This window comes from Enhydra lutris, unplaced genomic scaffold (genome assembly GCF_002288905.1).
Source record: "Enhydra lutris kenyoni isolate GAN:26980312 unplaced genomic scaffold, ASM228890v2 scaffoldscaffold3, whole genome shotgun sequence".
NCBI lineage: Eukaryota > Metazoa > Chordata > Mammalia > Carnivora > Mustelidae > Enhydra > Enhydra lutris.
Genome location: NW_019154087.1, coordinates 84,597,223 through 84,619,488, shown reverse-complemented (window position 1 = coordinate 84,619,488; position 22,266 = coordinate 84,597,223). Strand labels below are relative to the sequence as shown.

Here is a 22,266-nt window from a genome sequence, read left to right as displayed (position 1 = left end):
ATCGTTCAATTAAAAAGAAAACCAATTTATTTTAAACACCTTGGACACGTTCATTGCTCAAAAGATTTTTTTTGTAAGAATCTTATATATGTGAGCTCTCATTCATTCCAGCAAGATTCTAAGTTATTAGAAGGGCAGAGGTCAAGCCGAACACCTTTCAGTTTATCACAATTTCTTCAGCACCACTATGTATCATAGCATCATATTTAAGCCATTGCACCTGCCCCAAGGGAACTAGGGAACAGATACGGAATAGTAAATGCTAACTGCGCAGTTCGGGAAAGAGATCAACAGTGAGTCAGGTCAGTTGGGGTACGTTTCAACGAAGATTAGAGTTGAGCTCCAGCTTGAGGATCAGCAAGATACTGACACTGAGAATGAAACGCAGGGCGCTCCAAGGATGAAGGTGAGAAGCCAGAACAGTAGAAGCTTATATATCTTTTAAAAGTAGTGTGGATACTGTCACAGAGCTTGAGTGGCCGACGGCTGTCTATCCGCTGACATTACTGTAAAAGGAAGGTATCTTGGAAGTTTAAGTGTCTGAAGTAAAGGCTGCTGGAGGAACCGCATAGTGATGCACCAGCGATCCCGGCTCCTCTGGCGCCTCTTAGCGGGACTCTACAGTCCCACTATCTGAAACCTCCACAACCCGGCGCAGAAGCGTTAGGCTCTCTATGACGCGTCGTTAAACTCTATGATCCGTCAGGGGGGCGGGACGCTCACCTACCCGCCGCGCACGCGCAAAGCCCCACTTGCCGCACAAAGACTGCGGGAGGAGGTGCCGGCGCAAGTGCCTTGAGCCTGTCAGAAAATAGGGTCATCATCCCGCCTCCTGGCGCAGGGAGGGCAGAGAGAAGCATGCGCTTAAGAAGGCGCGGGACTTATTTCACGCTGGGGGTGGCGATGACGTAATGACAGAGGAGGAGGCGGTCAAGGAACGGAAGCCGGGAAGGAACTAGGGCGGAAGGGGACCAGGGCTGGGGTTGTGTTCGGAGCCTTGGCGGGGCTCGGGTTCCGATGTGGTCCCCGGAGCGGGAGGCCGAGGCCCCGGCCGGGGGAGACCCGGCGGGCCTACTGCCCCCCGAGTGGGAGGAGGATGAGGAACGCATGTCTTTCCTGTTCTCCGCCTTCAAAAGGAGTCGCGAGGTGAACAGCACCGACTGGGACAGCAAGATGGGCTTCTGGGCTCCGTTGGTGCTGAGCCACAGCCGCCGCCAGGGGGTGGTGCGCCTGCGTCTGCGGGACTTGCAGGAGGCCTTTCAGCGCAAGGGCAGTGTCCCGCTGGGGCTGGCCACCGTGCTGCAGGATCTGCTACGGTGAGGGCGGGCCCAGGTCAGGGGCGGGGGTGGCTCCCTGAGGGTACCGCGCCCAGCCCAGGGTCTGGACCGCAGGGGCGGGTCTGTTTGTTCAGTACGCACAGGAGGACCAGAAAGGAGGCTGGGTTAGGGGTGTGGAGGGAGACGGAGACGGGGCATCGGGCAAATTGGGGAGCCACGATTGTCCGATGAGATTAGATTCAGACGGTAAGAGGAGAAACCCGTCTGGCAGAGGTGACAATGACTTGTCTGGCTTGGAATCCCGTTGTGTAGTTATTTTGTAGGGGCTTCCAAATTTGAATTACCCCGGCACAGAAGATAGATTTATTGAACTAAGGAAGGTCAGGACTAACGAGAGGGCAGTCGTGGAGAAGAGGCCTGTGGGGATCTTGCCTGCAGCACCCCCGGCACAGGTCGTGTGTCTGGACTGTCTTGGCTTGTCCTTGGCACAGGCTGGTTGAAGCAGAGGACAGGAAGCAGGCTGAGGGCTTTACTGGTACCTCGGTGCTCTGAGAAGGGTCTGTAGGTGTCCCCTGTGCGACCGGTGCAGGGTTTTGGAGGTACCTGCGGCGGCGGCATCGATATCTGTCTAATAGATGTACCGCACTTAACAGTATGCAGATACTTTGCATACACCATCATCTGACCTCCTCAGCAGTCCTGAGGGCGAGATGATAGAATTATCCTCAACAGACAGAAGAGGGGACTGAGACTGAGATCAAGCTACTTACTTGAGGTCACTCAGCTAGTGAGAGCTAATGCCAGGCCTGGACCCCCTAGTCTCCTGATTCTAAATCATTTAGATCACATTTGCAGATCACACTTGCAGATCACATTTGTACCTACACTGAGAGCAGCCTAGCTAGCACAGTACCTGCTTCAGTGAATGAAGAAAGTCAACTTTCATATGTTCCTTTGAGGGTCCTGCCCAGTGAATGAAGAAAGTCAACTTTGCTATGTTCCTTTTAGGGGTCTGCCTTCTCCCCAGTACCTTTCCATTGGCTGACGCTGATAGGACAAGCCATTTCTGAAACTTACTGTGTCTGAGAAAGTGAACTGTTCCAAGTTGAGGACCAAACGGTCTGGGCTCAAATCCTGGCTCTGCCACTCGCTAAAATTATGTGCCCCTCTTTAAGCTTCAGCTTGACCAAGTATAAAATGATGATGATAATTGTCGTTAGGTTTATCGTGAGGATTTGAAACATATTCCTTACGTAGTCCTTAGCATAGTGATTGGTCGATGGTAAGCATTCATTAAATGTAGCTACTTAGTACCAGTACCATAAAGTACTTATGTCCTGTCTCCACCTTAGCTTAGGAATAGCAGAAAATCTTTTCTCTGACCGTCTTTGTATATTTCCTTAGGTCTTGCATTGACAGTAATTGACATTATGGTTATTTTCATTTATCATATGGAGCCTCATTTGTACAAGGAAGTCCCAAGGTAGGCTCTGTAGCCTTAGTGGAGAGCTTGCATTTTGGAGCCAATTATATTGGCCTCTCTCACCCCAGTCCTCCAGTTTTCTCATTGACCAAAATGCTAGCAACAATGTCCATCTCACAGAGTTGTCGTGAGGTTTTCAGCTGGAGCATAAACATTGCTGCTCATAATCGCTGGCACAGAGTAGGTACCTAAGAAATGGTGTTTATGATAATGGTGATGATCAAATTTGTCTCTTAGGGGAGGATTCAGATTGGAATGAGACATTGCATTAAGCCTACTCTACGCCCTTTTCTTTCTTTGCCTGCAGTCGAGGGGAGCTGCAGCGGGAGTCAGACTTCATGGCCAGTGTAGACAGCAGCTGGATCTCCTGGGGGGTTGGAGTCTTCCTGCTGAAGCCCCTCAAGTGGACTCTTTCCAACATGCTAGGCGATAATAAAGTTCCTGCCGAGGAGGTGCTCGTAGCCATGGAGCTGCTTAAGGTGGGTACTCAGAAGGCATAGGTCCGGTCCGGATGGCATCCGCCATGATGACAGGATCCTTCACGTTCCTGTGTGTATCCTTAGAGAAACAACATCTTTTTTTGCATGGTGACGGAGTTGATAATGGAGTTTTATCTGACCTTTTATATGGAGTTGTTAGTTGGATTGTACATTTCAAAGGCGATGGCTGTCCAGGAATTGTCCGTAACATACAGTTGATTACTTTCTGTATTTGTAGATATTAGTGATAAGCTAAAGTTTAGAAAATTCTTTGCCTTCTGTAGTTTACTGGTTAAGCATTTCTGAGGATTTCTAAAGACCTTGTGACTTTAGCTAGGCCTTCTCTTAAATCAGCAGACCAGGTTCAGAGTTCCTCCTCTGTGACTGTAACCCTCTCCCCTTTAGCTTACTAATGGTCTTAGTTTCACTGAAGAGGCCACCAGGCCCTTGGTCCCTTCATGCTGTCCTGGTCGGTCAGCTTCCTCCTGGCCTGCCTTCCCTAGCCAGCCTAGAGCATGCACCCAGCTGCTTTGCTGCTCTCTCAGGCCACCTGAGACACCCAGCACAGCCACTGCTGTAGACCAGCCCCAAGGCCTGCCATCCCTGCTAGAGAAAATCACCCTGTCACCAAGACTGGGGTCCCTTTCATGGGGCCCTGCTTTAGGAGGGCCCTCGTAGCCATTCCTCAGCCCAACTTCTTGTCCTTTCCCAGCCCCCTCACACTTGCCTTCCATACGCCACCCTCATGACTCTGCTGACATTTCATTGAGCAGGTAGAATCTCCTAAGTTAAGCCTTCAGTTTTCTGTCCTTCTACATCCAGTTTGAGCCTTCGTTTCTCCCCAGGCTCAGAGGATGAAGGGTCCGTCTTCTCTTCCACATGGGCTCTTGAGTCTGTGTCTACCCGGCTCTCCCCTCATTCCATCAGTCCCTCTTGATATATATTCTGTCTCCCTTGCTTGGTGATCTCCTTCCTCAGCCTCTAAACCCTCCCGAGTTTTTCCCATCACAGAATGACTCCTTTGTAGGGCCTGGCCACTCTCTCGTTAGTGCTCTGTTTCTCTCCTTCTTGATCAAGCTTTGTTGTCACCACTTCCTGACCTTCCCAGTGTGCTTTAACCCAATGCACACCCACTTCAGCCCCACCACTCCACCAGAACTGCTCTGTGTGTGCATGTTTACAGATTGACTGAACACCAGGTAGCAGAAGTACAGCGTAGACAGTACTTATTTTTTGAAACTCACAGACTAAGCCCAACCTCCGGACCTTTGCATAGCCCCAGAGGCTTCCACACAGCTGGAGCCAGCTCAGCATCTTCATCCCTTGTCCCCACAGAAGCTCCAGTTTCTCTTCACCTTGACAGACTCCCCACCCTCTGTAACTCAGACTGAGATGGAGGTCTCCAAAATCTACCCCCTCTCCCTGTCCCTCACAATTTGACTGAGCAGTGTGCATCTGCTTCAAGGGAAGGGCTCTTTCTTTCCCTTCACCCACATGGCTTTCCTCCCACCCAGCACCCTGACCTCCAGGACTTAGCCAGGGACTCGTAGAAACTACAGGATAGTTTGTGTGGCTATGGGCCAAGCTCCATTCCTCTTCGCAGCCTTTTACTGCAAGGTTTTCCAACCTGGAACAAAGGGAGATAGACTCATTTGTCCCCACAGATGTGGTTTTGGATTCATAGGCTTTTGAGAGCAAAGGCAGAGATGGGGGAGGAAGTGGAATTAATAACATAGATCTTCCAAGAACCAACAGTAATTTTTAACTGCAGTGTAGTTTACTCTTATTTAAGTAGAAAAATAAATCTCGCTCTACGGCGGCATGGTACCGTTAAACCTATACCCAATTTACATCACGAAACAGAGTGCTTAACACTTGAGCGCATTCCGTGACATCTGCTTTCAAATATATGATGACTTTGCTCTTTTCTCCTGAGAGGGAACCTTGTTTCCCTGTATGAAACTGAAGAGTCTTCTCTAGATATTGTTATAAAATAAAGCCTACTTCTGAGGTTAAATGATTTTCCCAAGTCCATACATAGAAAGCCAGTAAGTTTTTATTTGAAAAAATGCAGAAAAGTAAAAATTCCCCGTAAGGTTTGCTATTTAAAATAATTATACAAAGAAACAAACATTTCCTTTCTGTTCATGCCATTTTCATCTCTTTAGGTGTGTTCCTTTCTGTTTGTGTGTGCACACACACGTGCTCAGGTGCTCCTATATTTTCTTATTGACCTTGTCCCACACCATTGTATTACTTTCTGTTTTGTTTTATTTTATTTTATTTTATCTTATTTTTATATATATTTATATATTTTATACAGGTAAAATATATATTTTTATATTTATATTTTTATGTTTTTATTTTATTTATTTTAGTTAGCATTAATCCTTCCTAAAAATATTATTTACTTGTTTATTTATTTATAATCTGTCTCTCCTACCAGGAGGGAGAAGTTCCATTGGCGCTGGGACTCTGGGAACAGCACCTGCTTCATAACAGAGAGTCAGTAAACATTTGTTGAATAAATACATGAATGTACACATACATACGAAAATATGCATGCACACGTGCATTTTTTCCAGAAATAGAATCTTATTTTACTTATTGATCTGCAACCTGCCTTTTTTTCTTTACACTTCAGTATGTTACAAGCGTCTTTCCAGACCCCTACATAACATTCTTTCGGATAGCTGCATGATAATCTATTGATATGCCACAATTTAACCAGTAGTAACCACACAGTTGGACATGGAAGTCATTCCAATTTCTCTGTTACAAAAAAACAAAAAAATACTTCTTTGATAGCTTTGTGTATACATCTGTATACTTCTATTTTATTTTTATGGAGTTGATTTCTAGAAATATATATGTAGAGAAATTGCCAAATTACCTTTCAGAAGTTTGTACTAATTCACACATTAACGTGTTCGGTCTCCCCACATCCTTGCCAGCACTGGATAACATGAGTCTTTTAAATTTTGCCAGTATGATGAACAAAAATGATGCTTCCTATTTGGGGTTTGAGCGGCTTTTCCCCTGTCTGCTGGCCATTTACAAATCCCTTTCTGTGTGTTGCCTGTTTATATTTTTTGCTTATTTTTATATTGGATTGTTTGTCCTTTATATTTAGGAGGGGTATTTTTGCGTATTAGGGGTAGATAGATAGAATATATTTAGTGTTAGGGATGTAAATATTGTTTTCTGGTCTCTCTTTTGCTTTTCATTTTTATTTATGATGTCTTTTACCATATAAAAGTTTATGTTTCTATGGTCAGGTCTCTAAAAATTTTCCTTTATGGCTCCTGAATTTCTGGTCTTGCTTACAAAGGCATCCTCCACAAGGTTAGTTAGATTTTTAAAATACTTCCTCAGGAGTGTCTGGGTGGTTCAGTTGGTTAAGCATCAGACTCTTGATTTCAACTCAGGTTGGGATCTCAGAGTCAGGAGAGCAAGCCCTGCATTGGGCTCTGTGCTCAGCGGACAGTCTGCTTAAGATTCTCTCTTTCCCTCTGCCCCTCCCCCCACCCTGTCTGTCTGTCTCTTTCTCTCAAATAAATAAATAAAATCTTCAAAAAAATGTTAAAAAATATTGTCTTGGGTCCTGGGTGGCCCAGTAGGTTAAGCATCTGCCTTCGGATCAGGTCATGATCCCAGATATTGGGATCGAGCCTCACATCAGGCTCCCTGCTCAGTGAGGAGTCTGCTTCTCCCTCTCCTTCTGCCCAGCACTACCCCCAGCCCGGCTTGTGCACTTGTGCTCGCTTTCTCTCTCTCTTTCTTTCAATCTCAAAAATAAATAAATAAATAATCTTTAAAAAAAACAAAAACAAAAACAAAACATTTTCTCAATTTAAATTCCAGCAGTTTGAGGGTGGCTGTGTGATGGACACTGGGGAGAGTATGTGCTATGGTGAGTGCTGTGAATTGCGTAAGACTGATGATTCACAGACCTGTACCCCTGAAACAAATAATACACTATATGTTAATAAAAAATAAATTAAAAAAATAAATTTCAGTAATTTGGCATTCGTTTCCATATATCTGGTAAGGAAAACTGATTTTCTTCCAAACAGATAGTCAGTTGTCTTAACATCATTTTTTGGTGTTTTTTTTTTTAATTTATTTTTGGGGCACCTCAGTGTCTCAGGTGTTGGGCGTCTGCCTTTGGCTCAGGTCATGATCCTAGGGTCCTGGGATCAAGCCCCGCATCAGGCTCCCTGCTCAGTAAAAAAGATTTTTTTTTTTATTTGAGAGAGCCCACACAAGCAGCAGGATGGACAGAGGGACAGAAACTCAAGCAGCCTCCTTGCTGAGCTCAGCGCCTGACGTGGTACTTGTCTCACAACCCTGAGATCATGATCTGAGCAGAAATCCAGAGTCGCACACTCAACCAGCTGAGCTGCCTGGCTGCCCCAACATCACTTACTGTTGCTTGCCGTTCATCTGTTGGCCTGGACACTGCACTGTTCCCACTACAGAAGCTTTATAGTAAGTGTTCTTATCCGACAAGGCAGGTAAATCACATGAAAAGTGGAGTCTCTGTCTTACTAGACTCTTCTGTTGCCTTTGACACCGTTGCCCCCTCACTTCTTAAAATTTCCCATTTCTTTGATTTTGTTGTCATTACACTGAGGGTTCTCCTTGGTTCTCCCTAAGTGTTGCTCTGGGTCTCTTTTGTGAGTTCCTTCGTCTCTTAAACCTGGATCTTCCTTCAGCTGATTACTTTTCTCTGAGTTTCCTTGGGTAACTCGTTTGCACTTGGGAATTGAATTACCTTCTGTGTGCTTGAGGAGTTTCAGAGTTATACATCCTGTTTTGGTGTCTCCTTTGAGCTTCAGGTTTGTGTATCTAGTTATCTGCTGGATGTATTTTCTTGGATATACTTCAGGCATCCCAAACAACGTGTCCAAAATGGGAGGTTTTATCTTTCCTATAGAATACACTCTTCCTTCTGTGTTCTTGCTGTTAATTAAAACCATCATATCCACCTGGTCACTCAAGCCAGAACTGAAGCATCATCCTGGACTCTTCTGTCTCCTTCCACCCCATGCCCAGCTACTGAGGACTGCCTGTTTTATCTTCTGAATTTTTCTTGAACGCATCCCTTCTCTGTCCCTGTCACCACTGCCCCGTTCAGGCCCTCCCAGTCTCTGGCATAAATGGTCGCCCTGCCTCTAAGCCTTGCTCCTACAATCCATCTTTCCCACTTGCCAGCTAGATTCTGTTAATCCAGGCTTGTCATTTCGCTTCCAAGACTGTCCACCATCTGCAGAGCAAGGACAGCAAAGAAGAGACTACAGCTTGTGTAAGAGAGAAGGGCTTCTGTTCTCTCTCCCCTTCCTGTCCACATCCGTAAACACCATATTGACTAATACTCTATGCCGTTGCTCAGGACCTTCCCCCTTCCTGAGATACCTTCCCACCCACTTCACCTAGGAACTTACCCTTTGGAATTCTCCTCAACAACCGTTCATCCCCTTCAAGCAATCTCCGAACTCCTAGGTGTTCCTTCCTTAGATTTTCATAGCACTCTGTTCATACCTCAGTAAGTATTTCCTATTTGCAGAAGTCTGAGAGAGTGCTTTCCATGTAAGAGGAACACGGTGGCATTGTTTCTTGAAACTTCTATTTCTTAGGCTCCCCACACAAACCCTGTCCCACCTCATTGTCACATCCTTCTCTCCTGGGACTCCTTAGAGACTCAGTAACGCTCTTGCTTGCCGTATCGCCAGTTGGCTTAAGAATGGGAAGACCAGCTTTGGAAGGGAATATGGATGTCATCTCTCCCCCTTCTTCAGTCTGTGAGAGGGATGCTGAGGACTGGTGAGACTGACTGGTCCCGGGCTCCAGAGGCAGAGCTGAAAAGCAGGCCTCAGCTCTCAGTCATGGCCGTGCCACCACACCACCTTGGGCTCCTCCTCCTTCCCCTGGGCTGGGAGACCCAGCAACACAAAGTCCCACACGGATAGGCGAGCACGGAGCCAGCTACTGATACACATACCACGTACTTTCTTTCATCTGTATATACCAGACTTCCCTCCGAGGTTTAAAAAAACTCAAGTTCTTTTTCCTTTCCAAAGCTGCTACTACAGGGGAGACAAGGCCAGCGCCCCCTGCACTGGTCTTATATGATCCTGGTTGGGAACATGGGGCCAGGACTTCTGGGGCGCTGAGGGCAGTGGCCAGGCTTGTAAGCACGTTTGCCTCCCCCCCCCCCCCCCGCAGGAGAAGGCCGAGGAGGTGTACCGTCTATATCAGAACTCCCCCCTCTCCTCCCACCCCGTGGTGGCCTTGTCAGAGCTGAGCACCCTCTGTGTGGGCTCCTGTCCGGACGAGAGGACCTTCTACCTAGTGTTGCTGCAGCTGCAGAAAGAGAAGAGAGTCACGGTTCTCGAGCAGAATGGGGAAAAGGTACGGAAGTCCAGCTGTTCGTTCAGCGACTCAGCGACGGCTTATCGAGAGCTACTGCACGCACCTCCTGCCCTTCCTGCGGGGGGATTTCTGAGCGTTGGCAGTAAGGGGCCCCAGTAATTTGTCCCTGTCCCTCAGATTGTGAAGTTTGCCCGAGGGCCACATGCCAAGGTCTCTCCGGTCAACGACGTAGATGTCGGGGTGTACCAGCTGATGCAGAGTGAACAGCTGCTGTCGCGCAAGGTGGAGTCCTTGTCCCAGGAAGCAGAGAGGTAACTACCCTGGAGCTGAGCAGCCCCAGTCCCCCACCCGGCAAAGCACTGGTATCCATGGGCTCATCTCAAAAAAAAGGAAAAAAAAAAAGGGAGCACCTGGGTGGCTCAGTGGGTTAAGCCTCTGCTTTCAACTCAGGTCATGATCCCAGGGTCCTGGGATCGAGCCCTGCATCGGGCTCTCTGCTCAGCGGGGAGCCTGCTTCCTCCTCTCTCTCTACCTGCCTCTCTGCCTACTTGTGATCTCTGTCTGTCAAATAAATAAATAAACTCTTAAAAAAGAGAAAAAGAAAGAAAAGTTTTTTTACTAATAGCAAAGTCCTCGCTGCTCAGTGCAGCGGTCATGCAAAAACACGGACTATCACAAAGGAGAAAAAAAGGAATTTTAATTCTTCCCCCGACAAGATTACGTCTGTTGGCATTAACGTTTCTGCTCCTCCCTGCCACGATCTTTTTAACAGTGTCTGTCGAGCGGGGTCTTGTGTTAGGTTCTTAGGAATACTTTGGAATACCGTAGTGAGCGAGGCGAGTGTCCGCCTTCCAGGTTCTTTCTGAGGGATCCCTGCTCTTCCCCTCAGATGGGGAAGGCACCCCTGCTAAAGGCACACGAACCCTTCTCCAAACCGCAGGCTCTGTGGACACTGAATGAAAACGCTTGCTCCTCCTTAACAGCGAGAGAGACCCAGCAGTGCAGGGAAGCCAGGGACTACGTCCAAGGCCACTGTTGGTGTTCAGAACTGATTCCTTGTCTATGGCTGCCGAAATGGGACTGTGCTGTAAGGTGCCTTGTTGGCACATTCTCCTTCCCTAGAGGCTGAAACCGCTTATCCTCGGTCGGTTTGACTTTCTCGCCTGCATATATGTTCCATTTTACATCTCAGCTCGCTGCGGGAGTTTGCCAGCGGGCTCTTGGGCGTCGTTTTTCTGGCCATTGGATGGAACTGATTTGATTTTCAGATTTGAAAGTACCTTCATTAAGTGGGACTGTCGGGGACTATTGGGGACACTACCACCCTCATCCTGCGCCACAGTCATCTTGATCTGTCCCCTGTGTTTGGTAGGTGTAAAGAAGAAGCCCGCCGGGCATGCCGAGCAGGAAAGAAGCAGCTGGTGAGTTTCCACTCCTCGCCTCTAGTTGTGCACCTGTGCCTGGGTCCAGCAGTGGGTGGTGGTGCCCCAGCGGTTCAGAGACAAGCTTGGGGCACGATGGGAAGCGTCTGCAGGTGGTCCAGGCACCACAGCTTGCTTTACAAATGAGGGAGGAGGAGGAGGCCTGAGACGGTCTTACCATCAGAGAAAGCCTTGCTTCCTCTGGCCCTCTGGCCTCCTGACCAAGTCTCCATGCCCCTCCCCCCACCCCCGCCAGGCTCTGAGGTCTCTCAAGGCCAAGCAGCGGACAGAGAAGCGCATTGAGGCCCTGCATGCCAAGCTGGACACTGTTCAAGGCATCCTGGACCGGATCTATGCCTCTCAGACAGATCAGATGGTAACCACTGCCCCTCTAGTTCCGGGATCTGGGTGGTCTCTCCAGCAAACACTCCTCATTCCCTCCACTGTGGCTGTGCTGTTTGGAGGAGGCCTGGGTGTTTTCAGGATAGGGCTGGGAGTTCGCTTCTCCTTTTGGGAACTTTTGGCTTCAGTGAACATGGGCTGAATCAAGGGCGGGTGGTTAAAAAAAATCCCAAAGTCCTCATTCGGAGATGAAACGATATTGGTACGTATTTTGCCCAGTGTTCTTTATTTGCACTGATAACTTCGTTTCCTCTTTAGGTTTTCAATGCCTATCAGGCTGGGGTAGGAGCACTAAAACTCTCCATGAAGGATGTCACAGTGGAGAAGGCAGAGAGCCTTGTGGATCAGATCCAAGAGGTACAGGAGGGGACCAGGGAGGAACAGCTACAGAAGGAAGTTAGTGAGGGCAGGTGTGACTTTGCTGTGCTTCCTCTTTTCCCAAACTGGACTCCTTCACTTGTGCACTTGAGGAAGATTGTCTTGATTCTCAGGCGGGGCAGCATTACTTGGTAACCCTGAACCTTGAGCCCAAAAGACCGAGATCCCCAGAAGTGCCGCTCCGCCTTCAAGGCCTTGTGCTTTTCTCTTCCAGCTGTGTGACACCCAGGATGAAGTTTCTCAGACTCTGGCTGGTGGGGTTACCAATGGCTTAGGTGAGTTGACAGGGCGGTTCTTTTCTTCCTTCCTTTCTAAGAGGCCTTCGCTTCCTTGTGCTGTGATGGCTTGGGTCATAGATCTGCTTTTCCTGGTGTAGGCAGGACTCTCGCTGGGGGTGAACCCCCAGCAGTGGTTAAAAGGAACTGTCCTCTCCTCTTGGTAGACTCTACCGTTAATCTCTCTGGGCTGCAGCGATCTTGCCTCAGTAGACTTCCTAATGCAGGATCCTCCTTTATGGGCAAGGGGAAGTAGGGTCAGTTCTGTGGTGTTAGCAAATATAGGCCCTCGATGACTTAGCTCTGTGTGTGTGGGAGAAGAGTATTTGCTTGGAGGTGCCCTCTGCCTCCTGACTCATACGATTTTTCGGACCTGCAAGGAAGCCTGGACATCTTTTGTAGAGCTGAGCTGAGTGATGCCATCCCCAATCCTTGACTCATGAACACATTTGCTCCCTGGACTTTGTATGTCCTCATGCCACCTTTTCTTTCCAGATTTTGACAGTGAGGAACTGGAGAAGGAACTGGACATCCTTCTTCAGGATACCACCAAAGAACCTTTGGATCTGCTCGAAAACCCCCCTGAGACATTTTATACCAACAGTGTGCCTAACCCTAGGATCTCGGACGCTGAACTTGAAGCTGAACTTGAGAAACTGTCCTTATCAGAGGGAGGTATGAGCTGTACTCCCAGGGTTGCCGGCAGGCGTGAGTCCCTCTGGTTGACAGTAGCCAGGCACAGGGCTGGTGCGTCCCAGCCCCAGCACTCAGTCTGGCAGGGTGCCAGACCCCAAGGGGGTTGTGGGAGGGAGAGATTGCGGGCTCGTTATTCAGGTGAAGACTCGACCCCTTACACACTGGGATGCTTTCACCCTCAAGGTCTGCTTGGTGTAGAACTCAGTCATTTCTTCTCCTTACAGGTTTGGTCCCAAGCAGTAAATCTCCAAGAAGGCAATTGGAACCGACTCTCTAAAGCCATTCTAGGACCCTCAAGTGAAGGACCCTCGTGTAAAAGAGAGACCAGGCTTGTGTGTGTGTACATAGTTATTTAAATGAGAAACTCTCAGAATTTGTTGGGAAGAGGAGGAAGGAGAACTGCTTCGATGTATCTGGATGCCACCACTCACTACAGGACAGATGTAATTTCTGGAAGCGTGCTCGCGAGGCGTGCTCCCAGCTGGTGTCATGGACCTGCCTTCTCATCTTAATAGTGCCACAATTTATACAGTTCTGTGTTTGACCTGTCGTCTCTCATAGCCTGCAGTCCTTGCCATTGGCTCAGTTAGGTTTGTCTTTACCCGCCAGCTTTGTTCCAGCCCATGAAGGCGAAAGAGTTGCAGCTTTGCCAAATCAAAACCAGTCCCTTCTCCCCACCCCCACTGTTTTTTCCCCCTGAGGGAGGACTTTATTCTGTAAGGTCAGGTAAGCGACTTGTTCCGGTCCTACTCTGTTTTCACTGGTAACGCGAGGAAGGAGAATCAAACAGCCACCACTTGATGGAGGAACGTACGGTGTGAAAGGGTGTTCTGTGGGGCCGCTGGCCAGATTCTCCAGGTGTTCAGAAAAAGAGGTCACCCCTGAGTGTCAGAGTCACGACACCTGGCAAGGGGGCTTGTGTAGTTGGGGGGATGCTGCTGTCTTTTCCGTCTTATGCAGAAGATCTGCGGACTGGAAAGTTATTCTTAGTCTTTTGAACTTGACGGGGAGAAGCCCAGGCGACTCTAGGGCCCCGGGTGTCCAAGCTCCATATTTTTTTTTAACAAGGCACAATCTCTGCCTTGCCCCCATCACAGAATAACTTAACATATAACTTAAATATGCGTATCAGAGCAAGCCACACAACCACACACCTCCCCTTCTTGAGCCTGGCACACAACAGCAGGTTCTTGGTTTGAACTTCAGAAGCATTTCGCTTTGGAGCCCGTCGCTCAGGGCAGGGGATCTGAGCCAGGATGTGCAATAGAAGCAGAAGATGTGGCCTTCCACCATGTCTGCTGTGTACTTCCCCAGTCCTGCGCCATACCTGTCCTGCCTCCTCACGTGCTGTCTTCCTGCTTCCTTTGATGGACTAGGGAGGATGGTAGGGGGGAGGGGCGGCAGACAGGAGGGTCTGAATGTTCTGGCAACAGGGAGAAGAAAGGAGGACAGCTGCACTGCCACTCTGCTGCCACAGTAACAAGTATTTCTGCCTGGAGCCCTTTGCCCTGGCCCTCCTCCACGAGGTGCCGCAGAACCCAGGGAAAGAATTTGCTCCAGGCAAGGAGCATGAATTACTGTTCAATTTCTCTCCTACTTGACCTTGGTAAACTGAAATGTTGGGGGTGAAGAGAAACAATCACTATTTTTTCTTTTTTATCTGATAAATAATTAAAAGAAAAAATCTGAGTGCCGGTCCTGGTCTCTTCTCAGGTTGTATAGAGTTTCCTGTGCCTTCATGCCCCCTGCCACCCATACCCGCTGCATAGACACACTCCAGGTCTTTGGCTTGAAGGCCGCAGGAGAAGGAAAGAGCTGCAGAGTGTGAGAGCTGAGGTGGCCAGCGCCGACCGCTCGCTCTCATGCCACACGGTTCCTGTTCTCAGGGAGGAGGCATTCTTGGAAGGGCCTGGGTTCCAGGAGGGTGCCATCGTCTTGATTATTTTCCATGGCCTGTTCTCTTTCAATGGCCCCATTCCTCTACCTGTGTGATGATACCATTTTCTAGTCTGGCGCAGTGTTCACTCAGCACCTGTTACTGGCCCAGTGTTTGCCACAGTGGGTGGGAAGGCTGAGTGCAGAGCTAGGTCGACCACAGCACTGGGTGTGCAGCTCTAGGGGAGTCACCGAGCCCAGAGCAGAAACAGCTTGGACAGAGAACCCCGTGAAACAGGCCAAGTGCTCTAAGGGAGGCGTTTTTTAACAAGGCACAATCTCTGCCTTGCCCCCATCACAGAATAACTTAACATATAACTTAAATATGCGTATCAGAGCAAGCCACACAACCATGGGGACCCCTGGTCAAGCTGGATGACCTGGACGTTGTGGTCTCATGTTAAACTCTTTCTTGCACTGGCCAGAGCTGCTGAGAAGTCCGTGTTAAAATGTTTTAGCCTGGGGCCTTGCTGTGCTGAAAGAAACGAGATGTTGTCTGGGGTGGCTCAGAGAGAACAAGGAGCCGCTGGCTGGCGGTGGCTGCGTTTCTGCACGTGATCCCCATGAGGGCCTGAGTCCTGTGTCAGGGTGCTCCTCTGGAAGGAATGGACTTGGTTTATTAAGGGAACTGGTGAATTTTCTTGTGTGTGGAGCTATACTGGGCCCAGATGAATCAGGCTCGAATATTGCCCTATTGAAGGTGGAGGACCCTTCAGCATACAGCTGAAGACCTAAGTAAGTTCCCAGAATAAATAAGTTGGTGGGCTCGGGGAGGGCTTCACAGAGGAGACGACATCCAAGCTTTCACTTTTCTTGAGTACTTTCTTGGGTGTTCAGAATCTTGTAAAGCAATCTAAGTGTTAAAATATCTTTCCATTCTGCTAAGAACAAGTAGGGAGAGAAAATACAAATTAGGGAGTGATAGGTCCTAGCTAAGGGAAACCTAGCTCCTGTTCTTGCCTCAGCCGCTAACGAGTTGTGTGGCTCTGGGCCTACAAGCCTCTCATTTCTCATCAGCAAAGCAAACAAGACAGACAAGAGGACTCCTGAGATTCTGACTGTCTTAGTCTCCCCGCAGATGGTCTGCTTCTCCTTTCTCATGAACACCTGCTGCCTTGTGACGAGACAGGAAACATGGCTAGAGGGTCTGCAGTCACTGCCTGCCGGGCGACACTGTGGCAGCACGCAGAGAGCAGGTGTGGGAAGGTGGGAGGAAGGGGGGTGGGCGCCTGGGAGCTGGGTGGGCTCTCCAGTCAGACACCTATTGTGAGAGGGGTGTCTTATCACTGCCTGAAGGGCTGAGAGTCCAAGGCTGAGCAGCCAACCCTGTCCCCTTCCCCACCCCACCCCCAAAGAGGTCACGACATTCTGGTCCAACGTGCTGGAAATGTCGTTCTGGTCCAACGTGCTGGAAATGTCATCAAAGCAATTGCAAGGAGAAAGAACAAAGTCGTAAGAAAGATGAGGCAACTGGGAAAGCTCCTGACTCACAGGGAATCCAACCAAAGCTTTGCTTTGAGGTTTGTGGGTGAGTTTGACAACCTCCTTTCCTTTTGAGGGATTTCGTTTTCCCCGCCAATGTCTCATTCCTACCACCGACATCTCATTTTTATTCAAGCTGCAGCCCCTCTGGGGAAAGTGTGGTTCCCGTCCACCTGCTGCACAGAAACAACACATCGTCACAGACACCTTGGACAGGAGAGCCGGAGGAGCCTCGGCAAACCGAGCAAAGCCTTCGTTTTCCAGCTGAGGACACCGAAGCACAGATGACCTGCCCAAGGTCACAGAGCTGGCAAGGAGAAGTTAGGCTGTTGACTTCCAACTCCGCACTCTCTCTGTTAGAACAGGCTACTCTTAAAGCAGACTTTCAAAAACGATCTAACTCCCAAGCACTTCCTGTGGTTGGTGGGTGGTGTGTGCTAGCGCTGTGACTCGGCAGACGGGCTTCCCCCAGTTCTCAGTGCTACAATGACACAGACTTCTGTGGATCCAAAATCCCCTCCCAAGAGACACCAGCTGGCCAGGGGCCAATGAGGGTAACTCTTTTGACTTGCATTTTGGAACAAAGCCCATCAACTGTATCGAAACCAAGTCCCAGCTGTGGGCTGCACAGCCCTTTCTAAAGGAGCCAGACTCGGAATCCTTGCAAGATAACCAATGGTGTGATTAGATGACTTGGTATCCCCAAAAGCACACCGTGAACTGCAGTGTGGATGGAACCTTAGCTAATAGATTTCTATCCCTGCGAACAGTATAATGAATGCAGGCTGGCCTCCTGGCTTATCATGTAACGAGGTAGCCTAGAAACTTCCTTATGCATGTGGGAAGAGTAAAATTTAGCTATTCAAAAATAACCCGCTGAAGTCCTTAACCCAGGAAAGTTAAAAATTAATCAACAGATTCGCATGGTATGCCCAGTTTGTGTGAGCTAACAAATCAGTGGAGGGAAGGAAAGAAGTTTTCGATAGGTTCCCTGCCCTGCAGGTACTTCAAGATGAATATCGTAGTTCAGATTGTATAACAACATACCACAGACCAGATGGCTAAGAAACCACAAAAATTATCTTGCAGTTCTGGAAGCTGGAAGACCGAGATCTGAGCGCCTGCATGGTCTGGTTTTAGTGAGGGCTTCTTTTAGCTGCCGATAGCCACCTCCTTAGATCCTCACTTGGTGGAAACTGGTCTCTCTTTTTATAAGGGCACTAATCCCATTCACGACGGCTCTTCCCTTATGACCTGATTACCTGCTAGAGGCCCCACCTCGTAGTACCAGTACACTGGGGGTTAGGATTCCAACTTGTGAATTTTGGGAAGGACACAAATGATTAGTCTATAACAAAGAGTAATTCCACAATATTAGCATAATGAAGGGTGATTAGTACAGCACTAAGCACCTGCAAAGCAGGGGTGGGATGGGTTAGGAACAGAATGTCCAATCTCAGACTCGAGCTTCTATTTTAACACAACAACAGTAACAAAAAGCAATAGCTAACATTTATTGCATACTTACTGTCTGCCGGACACTGCATGTTACAGACGGGCTCTCCAGAAGCAGATCCGGAGACAGAGTTTGGGGTATCAGGGCTCCCCACCTGTGAAGTGAAAAGGGAAAAAGAAGACTGGGGAGAGGAAGAAGTCAATCCACGATGCAAGATCCCAAAAGCCTTGGCCGCTCTGGCAAGAAATTCTAAAATGAGTTTGCCCATTACTATCTATGTCAGGCAGAACTGGCTGTGCCTTTATCCATTACCCTTTTCCTCAGTTATCAGAGTCCCCTGGAAAAGGGGGTGACCTCAGCTGGGGCAGCCCCTGAAGGAGCCAAAAGCAGGCCGGCTGGTGGCTGACCACACTCCCTGCGGCTGGGCAGCAAATCCTTGAAGGGAGGCCAGCGCAGGGCATCTCCATGGTTACCATGTTGTGCTAAACCCTTTGAATGTACTTCATCTTCCAATGAGGCAGGAACTATCATTTCACAAATGAGTTAATGGAGGCTTGGAAATGGTAAATAATTTGTCCAAGGTTAGCAGTGGATGATTGTGATATTGTGATTGATAAGAAGACAAATATATAGTCAGTCTTCATCCAGTTTTTGGCAGAGATCCTAAAACCCTTGAAATTTCTCAAGTGATAAGAGTAGTAAAGGAATGTTGATAATCCTAACCGGCCCCTTTCAACCACACCCAAGTTGATGTTAATGAGATGACTTTTGGAAAACACCTAAGAATGGGGTCTGGATGCCAGAGGAACCAGCCTTGTGATTAGAGGGTTGAAACTTTCAGATCCCACCCCCCCTCCCCCAAAACTCTAGAGAAGGGAGCTGACCTGAAGACTGAGTGTGATCACCAAGGGCCAATGCTTTAATCAATCATGCCTAAGTAATGAAGCCTCCACAAAAGCCCAAAAGGATAGGGTTCAGAGAGCTTGCAGGTTAGGGAGTCAGAATGCTTCCACATGTCACCAGTCTGGGCCTTAAACACCACAAGGCTAAAAGCTCCTTTGTTCAGGATCTTACCCTATGTATTTCATCTGACTGTTGATTTGTGTACTTTACTATCCTTTGGAAAAACCCATAATGTAGTGAGTAAAAGGGTTTCCTGGGTTCTGTGAGCTACTCTAGGAAATTAATCAAATCCAAGATGGATATCATAGAAACCTCTGATTTAGAAACACGGGGACACCCTGGATTTGTGATTGCGACTGAAGCAGGGTGGCAGTTGGGGGAGGTCACTCTTGCTGGACTGAGGAATCTGATTTTGCCTCCAGGTAGCTACAGTCAGAACTGAGTTGAATTGTAGGACACCCAGCTGGTGGCGAAGAATTGCTTGATGGTGTGAGGAACCTTCTCCCAAAGCCTTGCACCGTGGAAATTGGGTGTAGAGCCCCTTTTAATGATGGAAAGAGGTTTCAGCTAGTGAATCCAATTTTTGCATTTCTCTTTTACTTTTCCTCTTTGTCTGTTCTTATCCCAACTAGGGTAAAAGTTGGCTCTCACCCTGATCATCCTACCCATTTATGAAACTCACATAGTCTTGATTCTTCAGCTTTCATGGGAGTAAGTCCCTTTGATTATGACAGCCCTGGAAGAGAAACTTCCAGAAACCAGAACTGAATTTGCTTTTGTTTTCTATTTACCATAAGCACCTACCATAGCTTGGGGTGTGTGAGGGGGGAGCGGGGTGGGGGAAGGTACTTTTTAAGATGCACCCAAATCGAAGCTGTCTTTACCAGCTTCCAGGATTGGAAGCAAGGGGCAGGCATCATCTGGCCACCGATGTGAGGAGGACAGCAGCTGAGGGGAGAGTCCTCCTTGCTCTCATTCTCTGCTACTAGCACAGCAGACCCCACTAGCGGCAGACCCCACAGGTGCCTCCGTCACCTCACAACTACCACTGTAGCAACAGTACATTTCTTCTGGTCCTTCCGAGTCCAGCGAGGGGCTGCTGAGGGAAAAGGAGACCCTTCTAGAAGGAAGGGCTCCAGAGATGCAGCTCAGAGATCTCATGGAAAGTCGGGAACTGCGGGCCGCGGAAGTCTCGGTAGCACCAGAGGCTCCGAGGGGGCGGTACTCCGGGGCGGGGCTTGGGGCGGGGCTCGGAGGGGGCGGGGCGCGGGCTTGCAGAGAGCGGCGCCTCTGGACCTTGGGGAGAACGGGTTTAAGACCTTGCTGGCGCTGTTTCTGGGACCGTCTCGGCGCACTCAGGGAGCGGAGCCCGGGGATCTGGGGACAGAGGGTCCGCGCCCCGGGGAAGAAGGTGAGAGGGACCACCGCGCTCCAGGGAAGCCGGCGGGTGGACGCCGGGCTGCAGGGCTTCCGAGCCAGGAGCGCGGGATGTGGGGCGTGGAGAGCCGTCGGGCAATTAAGTCCGGGAAGGACGCCGAGTCCGCTCGCGTAGGGGATCTCTGGGCCCCCTGGCTCGGTCCCTGCCTCCATGCTTCCCAGATAACGCTTTCCTTTCCAGCGGGTTTCTTGCGTCCAGATCCTTCGTGTCTTCACGTCCGTCCACTCGGACAGACGCTGGCCGTAGTCACTGTTTGTGGCCTGTCGCCCTCTTCCGACGCTGGGAGGAGCCCGGGAGCCACTGACCGAAACCTCCCCGATCCTTTTCACAAGATAAAATATGGGACCTCCAATCTTTGCCCTATGCAGCGACCCGTCCCCTCTTCCAGTGGCGGGATCCTGCCCCGGGCAACTTCAGTGCAGGGAGAAAGACCACCGCAGGAAGCCAGAGGGTATTTGATTTTAGGTAGAGGCTGGTGCGTCTGTCGTCTGTCGGGGCCTCACTACTTGACCCTTGCCCCTCATCTCAGGCCTGTTCCAGAGTCTCTAGAAGTCCCAGCAATTAGTTTTTATACGGGTGACAGAGGTCCCGGATCCAGCAGAGGGCAGGGGTGGTGAGGCAGGGAGGTGAGGAGGGCACTTGTGGGTCCTCACTGCTTGCATTTTGCTGATAAATACTCCTTATGTGTGCCGCCACCCTGAACTTTGGCCACCTGCGTTCAATGATCACCATTGTTATCAAATTCTTTCTGGTCATCTTGGACCATCTGGTGGCTTTGCTGGTAATGCCTTGGGAAGTGGCAGTCCGGGCAGCTGGCTACTACCTTTTGGGGACTTCTGTGACATCTGGGTGGCCTTTGACATCCTGTGTGTTTCACTGCCTCCATCTTGCACCTGTGCCTCATTTGCCTGAAGCGCACTCTGGCCATGGCTGGCGCCTCCTACCACCTGCAGCATGAGACCTGCCCATGGCTTCTTTAGTGACTATTGGTTAGCCTGGCTGCTGTCAGTTCTCGTCTCCCTCATCCCTGTCCAGCTGCACTCTGGCCTCAGCAGATGGGGCCAGTGGCACAGGGTGGAGCCTTGCCCATCTGTACAGAGCCCCCTAGGTATATTCAAAGATGCAGCCCCAGCCACACCTCTGTGGTGGCCGCCATGCGGAGTGTTATAAGGTGAGCCATGGAACTAGCACGTGGAGTTTGGGAGCCTACTGAGGAATTGAGTCTCAAGTTACGGTCACCTCTGTGATCTATAGGGCATTTTGGTATCATATTCCTCGACTCTGAATCCCAAGACCCTCTGTGGGTTTTCTCTTTCATCGCTGTAACTAGTCCTCATGGCATCAAGGCAGTCCTCATCCCAAAGTCTTGCTGGACAAGGCATGTAGTCCTTGATCAAAAATACCTTTTCTAATTCCTGAAGTCCTTGAATCAAAGTCATTGATGCCACAGCTAAAGCATATGCTTTATATACAAATATACTTTGGATATACAGGGTTAGTGACTGAAGACAGAGAAAGTGGACAGGATAACTTGGAGGGGAGGGTCTAGGTGTGTAAGGGGGTAGGGTGGAGAAATGGGTGAATTGATAATATTGATAGAAAGCGTTATCATTTGGCCAGGAGCTGGCTCTGCCTCACAGCCTCTTTCCTTCCTTGCTGCTGGGGTGTAGTCTGCAAACTGAGTTTACCACCACTGGGGGTGGTGATAGAGTTGGTAGTGGGGAATGGTGGTAGTGAGGGTGAGGATAGTATTGGTAGTGATTGGTGGTAGTTATTGTGGTATTGGTGGTGACTGGTGATGGTGGTGATGGTCGTTGTAGTGGGGATGGTGGTAATGGTGCTAATGATGATAGTTGGAGTCGTGGCGGAGGTGGTGATGATGGTGGTGGCCATAATGAAGATGGCAGTGGTGATGGAGGAAGGATGATTGGGTAGATTCAGGGGTAGAACCACCAAAAAGTAGGGGAGAGAGTCAGAACTTTAGAGTGAATCAGTGTCATAGTCCATAGTTCCAAGTTGGGGAGTCAGTTTACTGAGGTCACCCTGTGAATGGGGGACCAAGAACAACCAGGAACCCAGTGCCATGACTCATACTTGTATTGGGGACGTCTGGACTAAAGGCAGCTCCAATGCCCTGAGGTCTATCCCTGGCCAGTGGGCATGGTTACCACGCAACTGCTGGCATCCTCCCCCCACAGGCATGGAGCTGCAGAGGCTAGTCTTTTTTTTTTTTTTTTTTTTAAGATTTTATTTATTTATTTGACAG

At 49.2% G+C, this 22,266-nt stretch overlaps 1 protein-coding gene across 1 annotated transcript; it reads left to right on the top strand.

The window, feature by feature from the left end:
- Positions 1-972: 972 nt before the first annotated feature.
- Positions 973-14,470, top strand: LOC111156777 (charged multivesicular body protein 7). The gene is made up of 10 exons (XM_022517850.1): positions 973-1,316; positions 3,068-3,239; positions 9,468-9,653; positions 9,792-9,925; positions 10,987-11,035; positions 11,292-11,411; positions 11,696-11,794; positions 12,030-12,090; positions 12,586-12,765; positions 13,011-14,470. Exons 1-10 carry the CDS (start codon positions 1,018-1,020, stop codon positions 13,061-13,063), a joined length of 1,353 nt encoding a protein of 450 aa, XP_022373558.1. The 5' UTR covers positions 973-1,017; the 3' UTR covers positions 13,064-14,470.
- The last annotated feature ends 7,796 nt before the right edge of the window (positions 14,471-22,266 follow it).